General features: G+C 35.2%; 1 protein-coding gene across 1 annotated transcript; it reads left to right on the forward strand.

Moving 5' to 3' along the window:
* Positions 1 to 175: 175 nt before the first annotated feature.
* Positions 176 to 20201, forward strand: LOC137391436 (annexin-B12-like). The gene is made up of 9 exons (XM_068077913.1): positions 176 to 241; positions 1661 to 1736; positions 2402 to 2496; positions 5113 to 5226; positions 10662 to 10752; positions 11883 to 12031; positions 16464 to 16641; positions 16866 to 16978; positions 19909 to 20201. Exons 1-9 carry the CDS (start codon positions 218 to 220, stop codon positions 20044 to 20046), a joined length of 978 nt encoding a protein of 325 aa, XP_067934014.1. The 5' UTR covers positions 176 to 217; the 3' UTR covers positions 20047 to 20201.
* The last annotated feature ends 44 nt before the right edge of the window (positions 20202 to 20245 follow it).

The following is a 20245-nucleotide window of genomic DNA, read 5'->3' on the forward strand; positions in this document are numbered from 1 at the left end:
ACGGACTCGTCGTTGAAACCACTTCTGCGCTTATTAGATCTGCATAGGGCTTGTAAAGCTCTATGGTGCAATAACGGTAGGGATTGTTTACATTCTCCGAACAATACTTCATCGGAAATTTAGAATTATTGGCATATTTTAAAACCCGATCGGTTAAGCGGCCAACATTTCGCAGTTGCCATAACTACCGTTCGTGGCATATCGCGCGAGAGGCAACATGGGTAAAGAAAGGTATTTTCAGGTAAATTTGGAACGATAGCCGTAGCTACACCTCAGCAACATTCAAAACTTTACTTAAATATTTATAATAACTGTTTATTCAATATACTTTATTACTAACTATTTTGACAGATGCACAAAAGGTTATCCCATAAACCTGTTGCTATATGGCAACAAACTTGCAGTACGTTTGTTAGTTGCTATTCGTTGTTTCTGCGGAGTTGATTTTGATCCAGTTAATATCCCACAACTAGGTACTCACTATTTTTTCACAGTTTCTATAACATTCCATCTTACATACATTTCCCAATTTCCCGTCCTTCACCCTATCATTTTGAAAACTATCTGTTTTACGCCGTTTGTTTTTTGTTGTCGTCGGAACACCATGTAAGACAACCATATTCACAGAGAAAAAATAGCTATGAACAGAGATTGATATTTAGACCTTTGACGCTACTAGTGCATGAAACATAACTAGTGAACATAACTTGAAAATTGTCGCTACAATGGGTTTATAGTCCGAACGTCGACTGGTTTGAAGTTCGACGAGTTTGTCTATCGACAACGGTTGGTTCAATCTAGACAGCGGTTTTACTATTTTACCATTTACTATTTTCATAGTAAATGAGCAATTTATATGTAAAGGATTTATTTGCACAAAAATATCTTTTGATCCATTTGATGCAGCACTCCCCAGCTTATGTAGGCCTATCAGTATTTTGCCCAACCTAAATAAAGAACCAATGCTAAAATAAGTAACACTAATAAATATGGTTTTCTGTTATGCTAACAGTATGTTTTATTTGAGATCTAAACTTCAGTGAGTAGCTTTGATTTTTATTTTTACAGTGAGGACAGAACTGCCAAAGGCATTTATTATTTGTTGAAGATTAGTGCGTGAGAGCACCAGAATAAAGAATAAAATTATTGTAAAACTGCACCAGTCTTTGTCGACATTCCGACCAACTTTTGTCTAGATTCGGACCAATCTCTGTCGAGATAGAGACTTTTCGATGTTGGGGCTGTTTTCCATGGATATCATGTTATGCACCGCTGCATTGGAATTTGAAGATTCTGTGCAAAAATGGATAGCAAAAACTACTGTAAAAAATGTGCAAGTTTGACCAAAAAGATACCCAAATTCCAAATGCTCACTTGAAGGAATGTTACCCAATGCTCACTTGAAGGAATGTTACCCAATGCTCACTTGAAGGAATGTTACCCAATGCCTTTAACTATAATTTGCTATCATCTCCTACCTTTGACTTTTGTGCCTTCCCTAAACCTTTTAATAAAATGTCTGATTTTTCATAAAGTGATGTGGAAATGTTCTATTTTTATTGTTTTACCACACTCACTCCCTCTAGCTGTTACACAGCTTTGTTACCTCTTACTTTGGAAGTGTTTTTGCATCCTATCGTGCCATTGCATCTACTTACAGGGAACTATCAAGGCTGCGGTTGATATGAATGCCGAAAGGCAAGCGGATCTTCTACGAAAAGCCATGAAAGGAATAGGTATGGGTATGATAGTTTTTAGAAGCTTAATGTTTCTGCATTTGCTTCTATTTCTATTGATGAGGGTAGTCGGAGTTATCATGTCGCGGTTATGTTCTACAAGCCTGCTGTTAGCATGTCACCTACAGTGAACACCTTTAATCCTTAAACGCAGTGAGAGAAATCAGTTTCAAGGCTCCTAGTAGATGCAATAAGTTGCTGTTGAGCGACACGATCTTATAAATCACTCACTCCCACCAAGTAACTCTTTACACACAGCCCATCCTTTTTTACATAGACGTATCTTGTGATAACATTCTAAATATAATTGATATTCACTTTGCATATACTCACAATAAAACATTAAACAACATTTATAGTAATATTCTAGAAATAAGATAAAAACAAAACATACATATTACCACATGAAACGTAACTTGTTTTATGTTAAAACTTGTAAAGGTGGTGTCTGCTTCACTTCTGACCAATCATGATGGTCGGACCAAAACTAAAAAACATAAACTAAACTTGTCACTGATTATACTTTATACGGCTCCTGCGATAGGTTAGAATTAGCCTGTTGCTTAAATTGTTGCAAACTTGTTTAAACAATTATCTCAGATATTTATAATTACAAATGTGAAGTTATGGGTAGCTGAGAATTTACTGTAACTTTTATGTCACAGGTACGGATGAACGACGAATAATCCAAATTCTGGCTTCTCATAATAATGACCAGAGACAGGAGATAGCCAATACTTACAAACAAAGCTTTGGCCGGGTAATTAGGGAGATATGTGTAACTATTTTGCCTTTATAATGGCTCACCTTAGTATCTATAAACAAACATTGATCACGGATTGCAGAGTTAACAGTTTACCACACCGATGTTAGGATATTGGATTATTATTTGGTTTACAACACCAATGATAAGATATTGGGTTATCATTTGGTTTACCACACCAATGTTAGGATATTAGATTATTATTTGGTTTACCATACCAGTGTTAGAATATTGGGTTATCATTTGGTTTACCACACCAATGTTAGGATATTGGTTTATCATTTGGTTTACCACACCAATGATAAGATATTGGGTTATCATTTGGTTTACAACACCAATGTTAGAATATTGGGTTATCATTTGGTTTACCACACCAATGTTAAGATGTTGGGTTATCATTTGGTTTACCACACCAATGTTAGGATATTGGATTATTATTTGGTTTACCATGCCAGTGTTAGAATATTGGGTTATCATTTGGTTTACCACACCAATGTCAGGATATTGGTTTATCATTTGGTTTACCACACCAATGATAGGATATTGGGTTATCATTTGGTTTACTACACCAATGTTAGGATATTGGGTTATCATTTGGTTTACCATACGAATGTTAGGATATTGGTTTATTATTTGGTTTACCACACCAATGTTAGGATACTGGGTTACCATTTGATTTACCACACCAATGTTAGACTATTGAGTGATCATTTGGTTTACCACACCAATATTAGAATATTGGGTTATCATTTGGTTTACCAGACCAATGTTAGGATATTGGGTTACCATTTGGTTTACCACACCAATGTTAGAATAGTGGGTTATTATTTGGCCAAAAAATATGAACCAGTTAGTTTTCTTGTTGTCCAGAATTCACAGCCTAATATTACGGTTTGCATTTTTTTTTAAATTTTTAGTTCAGGTTGGATGAAAATAACACTTGGAACTGTTCTTCAAAATTGGCTATAAGACATTTCTGATAATTATATTTTAATGTAAATCTCAGTGTTTGTCTGTCTGTCTGTCCAGTTATAGCGATAAAGCTTTAGGTATCAAAAATCGGCTGTGTACTAAATTTGAACATGGAACCTTCGGATCTGCATACAGGTATTTATCCAATACACTGCACTGTGCAATTGGCTATACTATGGAATCGATCACGCACATACTTATTACACATGCCAATCTTTCATGGCTTGACACTCAACACTTCAGCTAGTGTTATGCTAGCACGAGGCTAGGATTGTTAGCCAACAGAAAAATGCTGAAACTAACATGGGCAGTAAGACTATTGCAATCAGTATAGATCTGTAGTAGGCACTGCAGCCGGTACAGTATGAAATACACAGAAATAAACACAGTACACAGTAATAAACACAGTACACAGTAATAAACACAGTACACAGAAATAAACAAAGTACACAGTAATAAACACAGTACACAGTAATAAACACAGTACACAGTAATAAACACAGTACACAGTAATAAACACAGTACACAGAAATAAACACAGTACACAGTAATAAACACAGTACACAGTAATAAACACAGTACACAGTATCAAACACAGTACACAGTAATAAACACAGTACACAGAAATAAACAAAGTACACAGTAATAAACACAGTACACAGTACACAGAAATAAACACAGTACACAAAAATAAACACAGTACACAGTAATGAACACAGTACACAGAAGTAAACAAAGCACCTTTATTTAAAAGTTAGAATGGTGGATGTTGTATATGTTGAGTAAAAGCAAATCTTTTGAGCAAAAACCTCTTTTATTACACTTGCAATGCCGGGTATTTACCTAGCATTTTCATATTAAAAAATGGTGTCTGCATTTTGTCAAACCGCGAACATGCAATAACTAGATATTACATGTATATCGATTATCTTTTGCAGCCAGATTCACAAAAATAAAAATGGTATTAAACATGGCATTTGTATGTCAATGCAATTCTTGTGCAAAGATTTGCACTTATTTCGAAAAACTTTAAATTAAAGTTCTATGACAGAAACTCTGAGAAATATGAGCAGAAATACTGAGGGGTACTTCAGCAAAACATTTTTCGGCAAGACTTAAATCCATCCGAACAAGCAGTGAAATCCATAGCGAAGGAGCCAGCTAAACAATTTTTGGCGTGTATTGATTCCAATAGAACAGGCGAAAAATTCGTATTGAAACAGTCAGTGACGATATTGAAACTGTTTTGGCAATATTGAAACAGTTAGTGACCATATTAGAACAGTTAGTGACCATATTGTAACAGTTAGTGGCAAATTGTAACAGCTAGTGACCATCTTGTAACAGTTAGTGACCATATTGTAACAGTTAGTGACCCTATTGTAGCAGTTAGTGACCATATTGTAACAGTTAGTGACCATATTGTAGCAGTTAGTGACCATATCGTAACAGCTAGTGACCATATTGTAACAGTTAGTGACCTTATTGTAGCAGTTGGTGACCATATTGTAACAGTTAGTGACCATATTGAAACAGTTAGTGACCTTATTGTAACAGTTAGTGACCATATTGTAACAGTTGTCCATGTTAAAACGAGTACCTTTGATGAAGCATTAGTTCCTCTCAAACTCGTCATTTCAGGATCTCATTAAGGATCTCAAGTCAGAGTTATGTGGATGCTTTGAAGATGCTGTTGTAGCTTTGATGACGTTACCTGACCAGTATGATGCTATGAATGTTCATAAAGCTATTAAAGTAAGTCCTATCCTTTTTATAAGACAAACGTGTTTTTACCATGTTCTGGAATGTGCCAGAATATAAATCTCTGATTTCTCATTTTTCCTAGATCTTAGACTCTCACTTATAAAATTACTAGCTGCATTACCCGTCTACGGGAATAGATTCTTGTACAGCAAGAGGTTTATTGAGAGCTGTCTTTTATACTGTAAAACAACTCCAAATATGCAGTCTATTGAAATTGTTGCCCTGATCGGACTGCATACACATATGCAGTCATACATGTCAATAATGTTGGGGAGAACGATGGAAATCTGCAATGTGTTTGAAAGCTAGTATACAATGCATCAGTCTCGAACTACTCAAATCGAAGTTGTCCTATTATTGTTCAGAGAACTGATAATGGAATTGACATTCCTAGGCAAACTGAAGTTCTTCAAACTGGCGGTATTGAAAAATTTTGCATGTTTTAAAAAACTACAAAATATTTTGCTATCACCAGCATTTATTGAATGGAGACTCCTACATGCTTAAAACACTAATCAGGGCTCACCAGTTCCTCGTCTATAGCCTGTGTCTTGACATGCTATATACAAACAGTGCAACAGTAATGTGGTTGTGTTTATACAATTTACTATCAGTAAAATTTATATGTATAACAGCACAGACAGTATGACGTCAAAGCAGATACAGCTCTAGCACCTAACAATAATAAAACAACGCCAACATAATAGCCTTTTTATAAGATACAATAAGGAATACAAATGCATAAAAATATATGCATGTATATACTGAAAGATATGTTAGAAAATGCTGCATGTGGATAATATCTAAGTATAGCAAAACATGAAGGACATATCATGACATAACAGTAACATAAGGTTAATTTAATGCAAGAATGATATAACAATAACACATTGTTAATTCAACACAACACTTGCGGATAGACAATATGTTTTGTTTTTCTGTCGGGTGTATGACCAAACAGTTTTTGGCTTGTGCTTACTCTTGAGCAGGAACGTACAGCTGGCCGAGCAGCTGCTGTAGTTAGTGCATCATGCTGTTGTTGCCGTATCGTCTGCTCCGGAAATTCAGCTCGCCGAGCAGCTGCTGTAGCTAGTGCATCATGTTCTTGTCGCCCCTGCATCTGCTCAATGGTTTTTGCACGTCTGGCAGCTGTAGCAGCTGCTTTGAGCAGTTTGAGTCACTACTGGATCGGGTCAGCAGTCTCTGCACTTCTAGCAGCTGCAGCATCTATTCTGGCCTGCTCTTGACGTAGCTTTGTTTGTTCAGCAGTTTCTGCATTTCTAGCAGCTGCAGTAGCTATTCTGACTTGTTCTAGTCGTAGCCATGTTTGCTCAGCAGTTTCTGCTCGTCTAGCTGTTGCTTTGCGAACTCAGTTTCTTTTTCTACGGGAATCAATCTGTTTTTGCATTTTTGCAGTAGGCTTTTTGGGAGGCATTGTACTGCTTCAAGAGGTAAGCATTTTAATTGGTAAAACTTCTGGTATTTAGGTTCTTTTAGGGATATTTTCAATTGGGAGCGTTTGTAAAAGTGAATGAGATGGTGTGCTTTTTTTTGTAATATAGCCTTCTTTCCTTTCACCGTGGCCTATCGCAACGCTTGGAGTGCTGTGCAAGTTCTGTAGTAGCTGTAGTTCTGTAGTACTCGTAACTAAAAAAAAAAGTAAAAGTAACTCAGATGTGGAAAAAAATGAACATGTTTATTATCACGAACAGTGGCAAATCCAACATTTTAAGTAGAGGATGTGTGGCAATTCATAGACAATACGACATTGAATGAGAATTACTTACCTTTTTGAAGTAGAAATTCAGTAAACCTTCCGAGTTAGAAAACAAATAATTACTTATGTTGATGACATTATAGCCGATTCAGATTTAGATTTTACACAGATAATTGGAATAGAAATAGTAGCACTGACTCTGATGGTGGTGAAAGTAATGGCTTTGTAAGAATAAGGAACATTGCAGAGGATTGTTTTAACTTCGTAGCGATCGCAGCTTCACAACGCTTTATCAATGCACAAAGTATAGATACAATGAATTTTTTTGCATAATAGTGTTTGTTAACATGTTGTAAAAATCAAATATGTAACCAAAATGTTTTAGATAGAGTTTGAAATTGAAAAAATACTGTATATTAGAAATGCGCCCGATTCTAATTTCACCAGCTGATTCAGATACTGATCCGATACACCGATTCTTATTGAAAAATAATGCGATTCAGATCTTTTGTGTTGCATAGATAATTGTTAATTTTATTATGCAAAGATAATGCAAAGAAAATATAAATGTTGATGTATTTGTTTGTATTCATGGAAAAAAGATATACATGTATATATAGTCAAATACTGACATTATGACATACATGCATCTAGTAACAAAACAGTCCATGTTTCTTGTAATCTGCTATTAATAATAGTAATTACTGTTAGTGGTACATCTTTCTCTGTGATAATGAAGTCTCTCTTCTACGGCTGAACAAACTGCTGCGCCTGTGCAAGTTTAGAGCCAATAAATGTTTCTCTTAATTACCGTTAGTGATTCAATTGTCTCAGCGAGACGTCTTTATCTTCCAACGCTATCGATGTAGCCAGTCGTACTGAAGAAGGACTCACTTGCCACAGATGATGGAGGACATGCTAAATACCGATAGGCCACTGAGGTTATTTTATGCGATGCAAATGATACATCATATCATCAGGATCAAGAGAGATAGATAACTTTTTTGCATTGGCTGCTCAAATTACTTTCGTAATGCTAGTACATAGAAATATTACACCGCATTCTTGTTTCCCATCATTGTGCTTTTGTTCGTGATTGGCTGCAATAAATCATATCGCTGTAATTGGGAAATACCGCACTTGGTGATTACGTCCTGACTAAAGCCAAAAGATTCCTCAGCTGTGTTGATGTTTATTAGGCTATAGACATGAAATAGATTGTGTGACAGGTCCGGAATTCATTAGGTAAAAGTAGGAAACTTGCAGCTGATGATTTTTTATTAGTGTAACAGGCTAAAATATGGTTTTCTGCTAAATAGTCGATCTGTAAAAAGTATCTGAAGTTTCCGATCTTTTAAGAAAAGATCGGCCGATACCGATTCATATACTTAACACCCATATCGGCACCGATTACGATATTAAAATCGGGGCAGCTCTACTGTATACTTTCTATACATATAAGCCATATTGGCAAATAAATAAGCAATACAAAGGCACATAAATAAGCAATATCGGCAAAATGGCTGGCAGTAGGTTGATAGCTAAATTTGTACATGAACGACAGGGAAAGGGTTAAGTAGTAGAGGTGTAGCAATTCATAGACAATACAACATTGAATGAGAAGTACTTACTTTTTTGAAGTAGAAACTTAGTAGGTAATTTTCAACGCGAAAAGAATTGTTAAGGTGGCCAGAAAAAAAAACGTTCACGTGACCTTCTGTTGGCTTCGTACGACCGCGGTGAAATTTATAAACAATCTATTTTGCCATAGATATTTCGGCAAAGCATGACTCTTTCAGTTTAACAATAGGCGGTTTAAACGGCTCAATGACGAAATAGATTGTTTATAAATTTCACCGTACTACCGACTCAGAAAAAAAGAAAGACCGCTCTATAATCTATTTACTACTCATATTAATTCAGTTCACTTCGTACAACCGAAATTCGTACGACCGAAAAACGGAAAAACCGCTCTATAAGGTGGATACACACACACACGCACACATACACACACACGCGCGCGCGCACACACACTCACACACTCACTAGAGATGCCCCGATTCTAATTTCACCAGCCGATTCAGATACCGATTCGATATACCGATTCTTATTGAAAAATAATCCGATTCAGATACCGATTCAGATTTTTTTGTGTTGCATAGATTATTGGTAATTGTATTATGCAAATATAAATATAATGCAAAAAATATAAATATTTATGTATTTATTTGTTTGTATTTATGAAAAAAAGATATACATGTATATATATTCACATACTGACATACCGTGCATCTAATAACAAAACAGTCCATGTTTCTTGAAATATGTCATTAATAATGGTAATTACTGTTAGTGGTACAGCTTGCTCTGTAATAATGAAATCTCTCTTCTACTGCTGAACGAAATGCTGCGCCTGTACAAGTCTAAAGCAAATAAATGCGTCTTTTAATTGCCGTTGGTGATTCAATTATCTCAGTGAGACGCCTTTATACTCTATCACTATCGATGTAGCCAGTCGTACTGAAGAAGGACTCGCTTGCCATAGACTATGGAGGACAGGCTAAACATCGATAAGCCACTTGGGTTATTTTATGCGATACAAACGATACATCATATCGTCATGATCAAGAGAGAGAGAGAGAGAGATAACTTTATGCATCGATTGCTCAAATTACTTTCGCAATGCTAGTAAATAGAAACATTACACCGCATTCTTGTTTCTGATTATGGTTCTATTGTTCGTGATTGGCTGCAATAAATCACATTGCAGTAATTGGGAAATACCGCACTTTGTGATTACGTCCTGACTAAATCCAAAATATTGCGCAGCTGTGTAGATGTTTATTAGGCTATAGACATAAAATAGATTGTGTGACAGGTCCGGAATTCATTAGGTAAAAGCAAGGAACTTGCAGCTGATGATTTTTTATTAAAGTAGCAGGCTAAAATACAAGTTTCTGCTAAATAGCTGATATGTAAAAAGTATCTGAAGTTTCCGATTTTTTAAGAAAAGATCGGCCGATACCGATTCAAATACTTAACACCCATATCGGCACCGATACCGATTCCGACATCAAAATCGGGGCAACTCTAACACTCACACACTCACACACACTCACACACGTGCGCGCCAAATGCGCCACACACCCCTGTGCCAGGGTCAAGGTCATTATATGATGATAAAATCAACTAATTTTAGAAGTTTTTTATCTTTGCAAATTTAAAAGCTTCCGATGACTCGAACTGAACTAACTGAAAGTTGTTGAAGAGAAGACCACTCAGTCCCACATCCTACTATTTGACTTTAATAAAAAGAAAACATGATTGTATTATTCGTAGAAAGAATTACGCAGATAATCCTAGGTCAACATAGCACTGGAATACCTATTTTTGGTTTATATACCTTGTCCACGCTTCTTCTGAATTCGATAGATAAACTTACGGTTCATAAGTTCTGCATTCTAACAAATATGCCCTGGCTAATCATGCTTTGCAAATATAGACCTTATGTTTTGTTTTTGTCATGACTTTGTTTCGCGCTTTCTTAATTCCTATTTCATACTGCCTATGATTACATGTGATATATTATTAGAATAGTTCCAATCCGATTCAACTTTTAGGTTCCTGAGAATTGCATCAGCAATAAAAAAACTAGGAGAGCATGAATTGCACCAATTATTAACCATTATATCATAATATTTATTTGCAGGGTTTAGGAACTGATGAGAGTTTGCTCATTGAGGTCTTATGCCCAAGGACCAATCAGTCTATGACGGAAATAAAAGAGGCATTCAAGACACGTACGGTTAAAAATTGTCCTCCTGTTGTGTAGACAGCTTCAGCTATTTTTTTAGGTTTTTTTATTACTTTAATAAGCGCTAGTAACTCTTTACAACGGATGCTGGTTCAAAACTATGCTATAGTCATAGAGAGCATATCAATGCTCACGTATTGACACAACTCGCAGCTGCATTAAATATATTCTACTGTTTCCAACATTTCAGGATTCCATTTTATTTGCTTTTATTTGTACATCAAATATTTAAAGTGAAAAAATAATTGCCAATATCTTTTTTTATAAATGAAGGAACATATCTGCTACATGTTTAGCATGTCCTTACTCGTGTAATAACATACGCACGTGCTTAACATGATATAGTAATGTACCCATATGCGTAATATCATGTAATTATGTACACATATGTGTAATATCATGTAATTATGTACACATATGTGTAATATCATGTAATTATGTACAAATATGTGTAATATCATGTAATAATGTACACACGTGCATAACATTATGTAGTAACATACACACATGCTTAACATTATATAGTAATATACACATATGTGTAACATTATGTAATAATGTACACACAGGCGTAACGTTATGTAGTAACGTGCACAGACGGGTAGCATTATGTAATAATGTACCCACATGTGTAACATCATGTAGTAACATATGTACAAACATGTTTCACTTTATGTAATAGCGTACGCATGTGTAACATTATGTATATAGTGTTATATAATAGTATAATAGTTTGCTTTGGCTGTTTTTGTACTGCTATCAGAGAAAAATAATCAGAACCTTGCCCGCTGTGCTAACTTCACCATAACCAGTGTATGAACCAGTGTATGAACCAGTGTATGCACGAGTATATGTTAAGTTATAAAAACTGTCATCACTGGCTGGTTACCAACTAGAGATTGTTGCTGTATTTTACTTATTTAGCTCATGAATAATTCTTGTCAAAAAAGATGACTGTCTCCCTTCCCTTCTTTCATCAACAAAAGTTGCTCGTTAGTAAAATAAGAAAAAACAACTTTTATGGAGAGAGTGAAATTTAGAAGACTAAATAGTGTTTGCAGTACTTGCCCAGACGATGAGTGATATAGAGTCTGGTATTACTTCTACTTCTGGCAGTGTATGGAAAAGATATGATGAAGGAAGTTGAAAGTGACATCTCAGGCGACTTCAAGAGAGTGCTCGTTGCGCAGCTGCAGGGCAACAGGACAGAAGAGGATGAGGTTGACATGGAGAAGGTGAAAAAGGATGCCCAAGATATTTATGACGTGAGTTCATAACAAGTAAATATTTTATTCAAAGGTATCGATAAGCGTGAGTTCATATAACTGTAATGTTTGTAAAAAATGTACAGTCAAACCTTTACATATCACAATGTAAATTGCTCCGAAATCTTTTTCATATGTTAAAGCCATTGTACAGTATACCTATAGTTAATATTTTTATAAGGGTACATTGTACATTGCTTAATCTGTTCTACACTTTATGGGCTATGTAAAAACTGAATGTAAAAACTAGGTTAAGCGTAACTGCTAAATTTATGTTAATAATCAATAAAAAGTAGTTATCAATAGAAATAGGCTAATATTTTCACTTCACCTTTGAGACATGTGAGCCAAAGTGCAAGCTCAGACATGCAAGTTTTAAAGTAGAGATGGTAAAAGACATGCAGCATAACTTACTACAGCACACAGATACCTGCTACAGCATGCAGCATAACTTACTACAGCACACAGATACCTGCTACAGCATGCAGCATAACTTACTACAGCACACAGATACCTGCTACAGCATGCAGCATAACTTACAACACACAAATACCTGCTACAGCATGCAGCGTAACTTACTACAACACACAGATACCTGCTACAGCATGCAGGACAACTTACTACAACACACAGATACCTGCTACAGCATGCAGCATAACTTACTACAACACACAGATACCTGCTACAGCATGCAGCATAACTTACTACAGCACACAGATACCTGCTACAGCATGCAGCATAACTTACTACAGCACACAGATACCTGCTACAGCATGCAGCATAACTTACTACAGCACACAGATACCTGCTACAGCATGCAGCATAACTTACTACAGCACACAGATACCTGCTACAGCATGCAGCATAACTTACAACACACAAATACCTGCTACAGCATGCAGCGTAACTTACTACAACACACAGATACCTGCTACAGCATGCAGGATAACTTACTACAACACACAGATACCTGCTACAGCATGCAGCATAACTTACTACAACACACAGATACCTGCTACAGCATGCAGCATAACTTACTACAACACACAGATACCTGCTACAGCACGCAACATAACTTACTACAACACACAGATACCTGCTACAGCATGCAGATATAACAACCTACATATATTTACTACAACATACATATACTATACTGTACAGATGCTTAGTACAGCGTACAGATACTTAGTAAAATGTACAGATACCCACTACAATGTACAGACACCTACTTCAATGTACATATACTTACTACCATGTACAGATACTTATTATGACATACATATACCTACTATAATGTGTTATAGATACATGTTAGATACCTACAGATGCATGTTCACAGATGCATGTTCACAGATGCATGTTCACAAACAAGTGCTCATAGACAAGTGTTCACAAGCTTGCGCTCACAAACAAGTGTTCACTGATAATTGTTTACAGACACGTGTTCACAGACAAGTGTTCACAGACATGTGTTCACAGGCTTGCGCTCACAAACAAGTGTTCACTGATAATTGTTTACAGACAAGTGTTCACATACATGTATTTACAGACAAGTGTTCACATACATGTATTTACAGACAAGTGTTCACATACATGTATTTACAGACAAGTGTTCACATACATGTATTTACAAACAAGTGTTCATGCAAGTTTGCTGTTCAGCTATAGAATATTACTGTTTTACAAGAAGTTGTCTGCTCTTCCAATGCAAATTAAAGTGAGCAATAAAACAGAACTATTTTTAAGAAAATAGTTGGCTGCTTACAATAAATGTTATCAAATTGTATGAGTTTATAAATTTGATGCTTCAGAGCCAGTTACAAACATGTTTGCATTAAAACAATGTTGGCATAAATCTAGGTGGTAATATCTCAAAAGCAGCACTATTTCTAACATGGATAATAAGGCGTTTGACCCTGTGTCTACATTGCATTTTGCAGCACCTACACAGCTCTTCAAATTCTTATTAAATACATGCTGCCATCATCTTTGGGACATAATTGAAATTTTGCAATCAAGTTGTTACATTATAAACTGTATGTCACCTTACCTAACTAATGCGCGCTCAGCTAAAATGTGATTTGGAATTGCCTCCCTTGCTTTGCTCAATGACCGCCTAGTTGATGTCACTGCAAACTGTAATTGCAAATTGAAAACTACTCTATCTAAATTCCTACATTTATACATTACGAAAAATTATAACTTTTTCGCTTTCCTATTTAACTCTTTGCTGAAGTAACAAATATTTTAAATTTTAATGACCTCTAAAATAATAGCATATTACGGTACTTTTTAAATATTTTGGTTGATGTCCCACTTAATAGTGTTAGCTTGATAACAATAGAGCACCAATAATTCGATCAATAATAAAAGTTTGTTATCTTACAAATATAATGTAGGCATAGCCTAAATTCTCCAAAGTGTTAAATGAAAAAATGGGGCAGGTGTGCATATGCATCAACTATTGGTCTGTTATTTTAGGAATTAAGTACTCAACATTTCTATCCACTTAGCATTCTTGAATTTTAAACCAGTAATAGTTGTTATTTGCAACTGTAAGTAAGAAATTGAAACATTTAGGTGTACACACAGGTGCGTTTCAGACAGGCCTGCTATACGCTCTATGAAATGGATAATCATACTTGTTTTTTGAATGCCTGACTTTTATTATTACTGTCCATTATTTGTTGATTTTATATTTATATATAGCAGTGCATCCTACGCACTGCAATGATTGGTCTAATGCATTTCTGGTATGCATGGATCATTATCATATTATAGCATTTCCACAATATTTATTGTGAATCTCTATTGTATTATTGCATTTGCATATTTCTATTGTAGCAATAGATATTACATATCTCTATTGTAGCAATACATATTGCATATCTCTATTGTAGCAATACATATTGCATATCTCTATTGTAGCAATACATATTACATATCTCTATTGTAGCAATACATATTACATATCTCTATTGTAGCAATACATATTGTATATCTCTATTGTAGCAATACATATTACATATCTCTATTGTAGCAATACATATTGCATATTTCTATTGTAGCAATACATATTGCATATCTCTATTGTAGCAATACATATTGCATATCTCTATTGTAGCAATACATATTACATATCTCTATTGTAGCAATACATATTACATATCTCTATTATAGCAATACATATTACATATCTCTATTGTAGCAATAGATATTACATATCTCTATTGTAGCAATACATATTACATATCTCTATTGTAGCAATACATATTACATATCTCTATTGTAGCAATACATATTACATATCTCTATTGTAGCAATACATATTACATATCTCTATTGTAGCAATACATATTACATATCTCTATTGTAGCAATACATATTACATATCTCTATTGTAGCAATACATATTACATATCTCTATTGTAGCAATACATATTACATATCTCTATTGTAGCAATACATATTACATATCTCTATTTTAGCAATACATATTACATATCTCTATTATAGCAATACATATTACATATCTCTATTGTAGCAATACATATTACATATCTCTATTGTAGCAGTACATATTACATATCTCTATTGTAGCAATACATATTACATATCTCTATTGTAGCAATAGATATTACATATCTCTATTGTAGCAATACATATTTCATATCTCTATTGTAGCAATACATATTGTATATCTCTGTTGTAGCAATACATATTGTATATCTCTGTTGTAGCAAAAAATATTACATATCATTGTTGTGGCGATACATATTACATATCTTTATTGTAGCAATAAATATTACATAATTTTATTGTAGGAATAAATATTACATAACTTTATTGGAGAAGTAAATATTGCATATCTTTATTATAGCAGTACATATTGCATATCTCTATTATAGCAGTACACATTGCATATCTCTATTATAGCAGTACATATTGCATATTGTTATTGTAGCAATACATATTGCATATCTTTATTGAAGCAATACATATTACATAACTTTATTGGAGCAGTAAATATTGCATATCTTCATTAGAGCAATACATTTCTTCAACTACTGTTTGCTTCTACTAATGTCTCCACCTTAAACAAGATTGTGTAACAATTAGCAGTGGAATTCAAAACATCCTGAATGTTCAGCAAATGTTTCCTTTAATGTTTAGATAAATGCCAGTAGGCCAGTCACAAATATACTGCCAGTTGCTTACTTTTGCAGAATTAAGGGTTGTGTCCTCCTGCAATTCATCTTGTATTAAAAAAGAATGAACATGTTTGTGTTTTATTGCTCTTCACTTGACGCGCATGCATGCTCTTTGAACACAATTATCTTAAAATTCATATGGTGACATAACTAAAGTTCTTCATACTGTCATAAATATGCTAATCATATAAAATAATCTTGTTTTGTAACTCTTGCAGGCTGGGGAAGGGAGGTTAGGTACAGATGAGAGCCTGTTCAACAAGGTTCTCTGCATGAGAAGTTTTCCTCACCTGAGGTGCATGTTTGAGGAGTATAAAAGAGTAGCTTCAAAGGACTTGAAGGACTCAATTAAATCGGAGACTTCGGGAAACCTAAAAGAGTCTTTCCTGGCTATAGGTGATCAACTTTACTTGTGTGCCATTTTACTTTGGACTATTGGAGGATTTTACTTTGGACTATATCTTCTCTCACACTGAAGGTGTTTGAGAAGATAATTGTAGATTAATATTTGCTGGTACACAAATCAGTGAAGGTAAACTATTGAAGCAAAGTTCATTTGTTCATCACAGTTCAGTGAGGTGGTGGATAGCTTCTAGTGCACTCTGATTGACTTTTCTTAGTTAAATGGACAGAGAACAGACCAGCATATATAGCTGAGCGACTTCACAAGACGATGGCTGGCATTGGCACAGATGATGAACAACTCATTAGGTTGATCGTGTCTCACTCAGAAGTGAGTATGTCTATGAGATACATACACGCCTTTATTGGTAACAGAAGTGGTAAATCTTGGTGGAGGTACTTAATACTTGAAGATGCGTTTCATTTTCATGGTTTTTTAGACATCTTGGTTTATTGATTGACAACAGGTTTTGTATACAAACTAATGTAGTTCTTGTTGGTGTGGCGGGTTTGTAAAACTTATAATTGACACGAGAAATAGAATTTAATTGTGTCTTGTTGGCAGTGAAAATTACTGGTAAGCATTTGATAATTATAATGGATATAGCTATCGACTAATTGTAATATCTTACCTAGTAAGGAAAAGAATGGCGCCTCGAATTAATCTGATGTTAATACTATGGTAGCCAGCAACTTAAAACAATACCATCGGGTATTTATTTAGAAGCACACTATCTACTATATAAACGGCAATCGTTGTCTGTCTGCGGGTGTGTGTGCGTGTGATTGAGTGTCCGGCTTATAGAGTACCGTACTGTTCGGACTATTACCCGCTACTAGGTATCTAGGGCGCATTAACGGGAATCTCCGGTTAGTACGCCTCTATACATAACCTATTCATCGTTAGCCGTTTTCACACAAAAATGACGTAATAATTACAACTCTATGGCTTTCTTTTAGCTTCATGACACGCGATGCTTTTTTTGTCCTCGACGTATTAGGGCTAATTTGTTTTCGGCAAAACGATATCGACAATAGACTCTCTCGATATTAGAATTTGGCGATTAAATTTTATTAACTTTATGAAACACGATGCCGTTTTTGTGAACCTCTATTTCTGGCTTTTCTCAAGGTTTAACTGCTAAATCGCTGTTAAGGTCACTACTTTTCACGCGGACAATTGTATTATCTCGAGCAGGAATAGCATCTAGATTCTCTCACCTTTGATCAGACAAAGACACTACAATATTTTATTTTTACATAACATATCGTCGTACCAGTATCGTGGTATTCAGAGTCTTGATGGATAGCTGTTGGTGGAACAGTAACTTTTTTATACCCACTTCTATGCAAGAATTGTTATTATTAATTCAACATATTCACGAATTTTATTTTGTTTTCTCAGTTCGTATTAATTGTATCATTGCCGAATCATCTCAAGTTGTAATCGTAGCAAAACAGACTCAATTTAGCTATTACTTGCTAATTATTTCACTGTTACATCTAAACCCTTTTATAGTCGTTTTATTTTTAAAACTTATTTGACCTGCACGAAAACTTTTTCTCATGATATGAAGTTTAAAAGTTGTTTGAAAAAGTAAGTTTGAAAACCTTTACAATTGTTTTAGGTAGAATGGCAAATGCTGTTATATGTTAAATACAAATCAATTTTCTGTTCAGTTTTTATTATTACCCGGGCAACACTGGGTTGTACAGCTAGATGTATTAGCTTACACATCTTTCCTTTTAAACCTAACCAATTAGTTTTTCGTAATTAATTTCACATTTTACAACAAACATTTGTAAGATTACTGTAAGATTTATCGTGTAAGATTGCAAGTATCAGTTATTCTCCACTCTCTTATATTTACATACATTTACATACTTTGAGAAATATATATAGATATATAAATTTAAATTCTCTTATTACATTTATAAACTTCTTGTTGTTTCGGAACTCAAACAACTCGGTTTTCGAATTACCTTCTGGAACTGATTATGTTTGAGAACTGAGGTTCCACTATACGTTATCAAAAGATATAGGTCGCTGAAAGTTATGAAATTTTAAATTTACATTGGTTTGAAAACCTTTAGTTGTTTTTTTTATTTTTAAATCAGTTGTCCTGCACAAAACCTTTTCCTCATGATATGAAGTTTGAAAGTTTTAGTTGTTTGAAAAAGTTTGAAAACCTTTAAAGTTTGAAATTAAGAGATAAAACAAACCGTTGTTTTATTGTCTCTCTTAATTTATTTCAACTACACAAAATACTTTTTTCATGATATGTAGTTTGAAAGTTAGAATGGCAAATGTTATATGTTAAATACAAATCAATTTTCTGTGCAGACTTTTTTACTACCTGGGAAACGCCGGGTAGCACAGCTAAGCTTGGGGCCGTGGAGTCACTTGGAGCTGCGCGGGAGACCTTTTTTGCCCCGAGTACAGCGAGAGTCTCCAGGCGCGGCTTTCCGGATGAACGAGTTGGCGAGTGCGAGGCGATTGATTGCAAAGCGATTGAGTGCTAGGCGATTGATTGCGAGGCGATTGGTTGCGACACGATTGGTTGCGAGTGCAAGGTGATTGATTGCAAGACGAGTGCAAGGTGATTGATTGCAAGACGAGTGCAAGGTGATTGATTGCAAGGCGAATGCGAGGCGATTGATTGCGAGGCGATTGAGTGCGAGGCGATTGATTGCGAGACGATTGAGTGCGAGGCGATTGATTGCGAGACGATTGATTGTGAGGAGTGCAAGGCGATTGATTGCAAGGCGAGTGCAAGAGCGCGATTGTCAACTGCTCGGCGGGTAAAGACTGGTCAGCCGAGGCTCAGCGGCAGAAGTGCGCAATCATCAACTGCAAATATAGACGGGTATGAACGGATGCATGAATCTAGACACACGAATCTAGAATATTTACTAGATTTCACACGTATCTAGCTGTAAGACACATTGCAGATTTCCATTGTTCTCCCCAACATTGACATGTATATGTGCATGCATACTCTGGTCAAGACAACAATTTCAGTAGACTGCATATTTGGAGTTGTTTTAAAGTATGAAAGAATACTCTCAATAAACCTTATGCCGCACGTAAATCTGTTCCTGTATGCGGGTAATGCAGCTAGTATAGTATAGTATATACAATGAAAATAAATACTAGATTCACAAATGATTACGAGACATACAAAACCTCATGCATAGCTCCGGTTTGCTGAGAACAAACTGGAGCTATGAATCATCTACACCTTGACGGTTGCATTGCAGACTAGCCTAGCTGATGTCAAAGAAGAGTATTTCAAGATGTATGGAAAGTCATTGAGGTCAATGATTGAGGGAGACACGAGTGGAGACTACAAGAAGCTCCTCTGCGCCATCGTAGATGGTACGATGACCCCTCCATAGACATAAAAGCTGTCTCCATAACCTGTATCAAATCTTTTGTTCACAATAGACTTAATTCATAATAGACTTCATTCACAATAGACTTTATTCATAATAATCTTTACAAAACTCTGATATATGCTAACTCTTTCCAAAATAATAATACTTTGAAACTATGTCTTGCCTTCGATAATCTATATAAAATATTGCAATCACACTG

This window comes from Watersipora subatra, chromosome 3 (genome assembly GCF_963576615.1).
Source record: "Watersipora subatra chromosome 3, tzWatSuba1.1, whole genome shotgun sequence".
NCBI classification, from domain to species: Eukaryota; Metazoa; Bryozoa; class Gymnolaemata; order Cheilostomatida; family Watersiporidae; genus Watersipora; species Watersipora subatra.

Excerpts from the sequence above, each read along its gene's own strand:
- LOC137391436 (XM_068077913.1), top strand. The coding sequence starts at position 218 with ATGGGTAAAGAAAGGTATTTTCAG. Across the intron at positions 16,642-16,865 it reads AGAGTCTTTCCTGGCTATAG|TTAAATGGACAGAGAACAGA; the intron begins GTGATCAACTTT and ends GACTTTTCTTAG. Across the intron at positions 16,979-19,908 it reads TGATCGTGTCTCACTCAGAA|ACTAGCCTAGCTGATGTCAA; the intron begins GTGAGTATGTCT and ends GTTGCATTGCAG.